Source organism: Bidens hawaiensis, unplaced genomic scaffold (assembly GCF_021521415.1).
Source record: "Bidens hawaiensis isolate Kalapana, Puna unplaced genomic scaffold, B.hawaiensis_p1.1 tig00019441_1, whole genome shotgun sequence".
Taxonomy (NCBI): domain Eukaryota; kingdom Viridiplantae; phylum Streptophyta; class Magnoliopsida; order Asterales; family Asteraceae; genus Bidens; species Bidens hawaiensis.
This window is the reverse complement of record NW_027492951.1, coordinates 103,129-107,240: the sequence shown is the minus strand read 5'-3', so window position 1 is coordinate 107,240 and position 4,112 is coordinate 103,129. Positions and strand designations below refer to the sequence as shown.

The 4,112-nt window shown below is 33.3% G+C and overlaps 1 protein-coding gene across 1 annotated transcript; it reads right to left on the bottom strand.

Moving 5' to 3' along the window:
- Positions 1 to 2,457: 2,457 nt before the first annotated feature.
- LOC143558348 (flowering-promoting factor 1-like protein 3) lies at positions 2,458 to 3,081 on the bottom strand. Its single transcript, XM_077047194.1, has one exon. It carries the CDS (start codon positions 3,064 to 3,066, stop codon positions 2,740 to 2,742), a length of 327 nt encoding a protein of 108 aa, XP_076903309.1. The 5' UTR covers positions 3,067 to 3,081; the 3' UTR covers positions 2,458 to 2,739.
- Between the last annotated feature and the right edge of the window lie 1,031 nt (positions 3,082 to 4,112).

Here is a 4,112-nt window from a genome sequence, read left to right as displayed (position 1 = left end):
GTCAAGGAGAGTAGATCCGTGTTTCTTCAGCAGGACTATTTCATCATACCTTCTACCCCCGAAGAAACAGTCAATACATACGATGTAAAAGATTTTGGTTAAACCAGAGTAATCTGTGCAGCCTTTAGACTCATTTTAAATATGTATGAAAAGTATAGACATCATTTTTATTTCCACTATAAACATTTACTTCTTTTAGTTAACATGATAATAAGATAGGTAGTATGATATGTAGGAATGATAAATGTAGTGGAATTGATTTTTGTGAATGAATGAATAAAATAGTGTTTAGTTGATCAATATAATGGAATCATTGATTAGTTGATTACACAAGAAATTGTATTGTTTTTAAACGCATCAAAATATTCATTCACACACCCAACTCTTTTTCCTTTTTTCATTCCTTCACCCAGACACCACCGCCTCTGCCAAACCACCACCACCCACCCTCCCCGCCATTGTCATTTTTTATTTTAGTAAGTTTTCTTTATTTTGAGTCAGTGGTATTTTTATCATTCTTATTTTATTCCTGTGTTTTTTATACCTATCAAATAATATAAAGTAATGATTCATTTCCTTATCATATATTAACTATACAAACCGATGAAATGGTAAAAATCCATTATATTCCTTTGTCATTTCTATTTCCTCATCATTTCATTATCTCATACCAAACAGACCGTTGTCTTCTCTAAGTTATATAATCTTTAACTTTCTTTCTCCGTCATTGTCCATATTTTCTACCTATCAATGCAGTGTGTCTCTGATTTTCATAGAACCTAACCATATATATGTGTGCGTCTATGCAATCTACGCATATGTATAATCTTTAAACTATATAATTATTACATGGCTTTCATTTTTTTTCCTTTGATCATCATTCGCTGAAATTTGGCAAGTCACAACTTAAAAATTATAAATGATCATTTTGATACGTACGTCACTGGTTATGCAATGAAATATACGATAACCATAGCATTTGATAATTTGCAAAATGGAAGATGGGATATACTTACAACTAGTAAAGCAACCGCACACATCAAAGAATACCTATAACTAGTAAAGCAACCGTTTTAGAGTATTAGACTTATAACTATTAAAGCAACCGCACACATATAAGATTGGCACATATTCTAAGCCTTTTTCTTATGTAGTAACTAGACGGGTGCCCGCGCCATGCAGCGGGAAACGCAGACTACGTAATAAGTTTATGGGTGTTTATTGTTCGGTTTGAAACCGTAAAACCATTCATCTTTTGATTTGACGGTTGATTTTTTTTCTTTAACTTTTGGCCAGTTGTTTTCAACTTTCAAAGGTTTTGTCTTGGTTTTCGATGACAAAAAAAATGTTATAAAAGGTTTGGCTCACGATTTAATTTAAAATTATCAAAACCAGGCCGAAACACACATACATAAAATTTATTTTTTTTTAACTGAAAAAAATTATGACAATATCATAATCAAATTAAAGATAAAAATATGCTCGTTTTTATAGTATAATGTTTTTAAAAAAAATATTAGCGTATGAAAAAGTTATTAACGTTTAAAAATCATGGGGGTATTTGGGTTAAAAGTGAAAATTAAAATAAGATTTAAGTAAAAGATTAAGGGTTATTGTTGTAAATATTCTTTAAATTTAATTATAATTAAGTGAATATTGTAACTATATATTAAATAAACGGTTGAGTTTTGTTTTAATGTGAGAATGACTATTTTGTCCCCTATAAGGTTGTACCATATGCAATATTATTTGTAAATCCCTTAAAAAGTAGTGTCTTAATTTGCCCCCTTTTTCAAATATTATATATAGTATAGATATACATTGATGAATTTACAATTTGCCTAATGTTCCAACTAATTAAGCCCACTATTAATTAAAAGTGGATGTGTGTCTATAAGCATAAACTTGACCCACATGAGGTTTGTTCTTTCTTATGAAAGAAAGCGTAGAGTTCCCTAGGCAACCATGATCGCAAAACTTAGGAGCCGTATTGTGCCTTAGTTTTGGAAAGAGACAAAAGAAAACTTTGATCTCACGGTTATGTATACCTATGTCGTAACTTACGTATCTGAATATGAAAATTTTGCTAAACTTGTACATGTTGGAGCGTTACCGGCGGATAAAGGTTATGGAGTATTAGAGTTGCGTATTGGTTTTCTTACCGTTTTAGAGTATTAGACTTTCATCGATATAGGTTTGTGATCCTTTTTTTTAAATTTGCCGTCTTCTTCTTTCTTCTGCGATACAGTAAATGTTTGCTCGTATTTCATCATTCCTGGACCCTACCCGACCTGAGATATCATATTTTTTTCTGGTTTGTTTGCTTATATCATATTTGAATCTATTTTTCTAAAAGTATATACAACCAGAAAAATGAGACGATTTAAGATATAGACAGACTTAATGTAGTCAGACAGAAACTTGCTTTTTAAATATCAAAATACCATAACTTATAAGATTTACAGATACATGGGCACCAACAAACCTTGCGCTAAATTAAATTACCTTCTTAAACCGAGCTTCGAAAATAAAAACTCAAATTGGAGTTCCATAATGCATTCCAACATTATGGCAACCCATAATTAAACTTGGACCTACTTTGCAAGAAAATGACACATTCGATCACTCAAATCAATCAGAGGAAACAAACAAACAAATAATAAAGTAGTTGATCCAGAAAATACAATAGACAAGCAGGTTATACAAACTGGATATGGCCGTTGTTAGTTTAGCTAGGTACTACATATCTCTTACTTCAAAGATGTTGCGGTTCTTAACGACTATATCGAACATATGCATCGATTTGAGCTTGTTGAAGTCTCTAGGTAGAGAAATGAGATGCACAGTCGACCTTTTGTGAAACTGCAACAAATCAGGATCATCATAGTACCTTTCCCATCCGTATGATGACAGGATTCTTTCCAGCACATTGTATGAAGTCACCATTTCGTTCGTTGCCACATGAACCAGGACTTTGCGTCGGGCCGAACCCTGACAGGAGTCACTTCCAGGACTATCCACTAGTTGAACCACACCGTTTTGCTTAAACACCCAAACGCCGGACATGTCTTTAGTTTATCTTGGCTAATAAGCTATAGTTTTTAAGTTTAATGAACTCTTGGAGCCCAGATGGAGGTTTAAATAGGGTATCTAGCACCTGGAGTGGAGAATATATACGCATACATATATCTATTTTCATATAAACATAAAAGTGTGCATTGTGGCCCATTGAATGGTACAGGAAAAAACTTCTCATGTTCAGGACATCACTTACCCACGTGTGCATGTATGGCAAATTTTGGATGTAGGGGAATCCAAAATCTTTATATATGTCATTATAAATCCCCACAAACATAAAGGGAATTTCAAGCTCAGATTGGTAGAGTTTTTAATTTCTGGAACACTAGAAATTGGAAACAACTGTATTGATAGGCACCCTGTGTGACCAGATGTTGATTGATATAAATAGCCAAGTCCGTTGTGCATAATCTTACTCTAAAATCAACTTATTTTATTCAAAATGCTAATGCAATAAAACAATATTAGCTTTCTCACTGATACAAAATGCGTGTTACTGCTATTGAGTACTACAGGTGTAAAAGAGTTGATCCCGAGCCCAACTAGGCTTGAGATCGGTTTGTTTCAAGCTCTTTTTCTAAAGCTCGTGCTCAGCACATGAGTTGTTCTTTCAAGCTTGGGCTCGGCTTTTTTATTATTTATTAATTAGAAAATGTATGTTTTTAATTATTTATATATATATTGGAAAAAACCTTAAAGGAGCCTAAGATCCGCTCGACTAAGCGGTGCAAAACTATTACATAAAAGTACAAAAGAGGTAACATTTAAAAATAGACAAGGTTCAATATGCCTAAACAAGCTTCCTTACAAGGCTCGAGCTCATGCCCGTAACTAAATGAGCTTTATTTGAAGCTTGGGCTTGGCTCAATCGAGCTCCAAAAAGTTCTTCTCGTTTTGAGCTTTTTATTGAACAGAGATCGAGTGGCTAGAATCGTTTACATCCCTAACTATTGACATATGTTGTATGCCGATTACATCTAGAACGAACTCTCTATGGGAAATCTTGAGCATCAATTATGTGGCATACTGCCATA

Bases quoted from the DNA above. Each gene is read 5' to 3' on its own strand.
- LOC143558348 (XM_077047194.1), bottom strand. From the start codon at position 3,066: ATGTCCGGCGTTTGGGTGTTTAAGCAAAACGGTGTGGTTCAACTAGTG.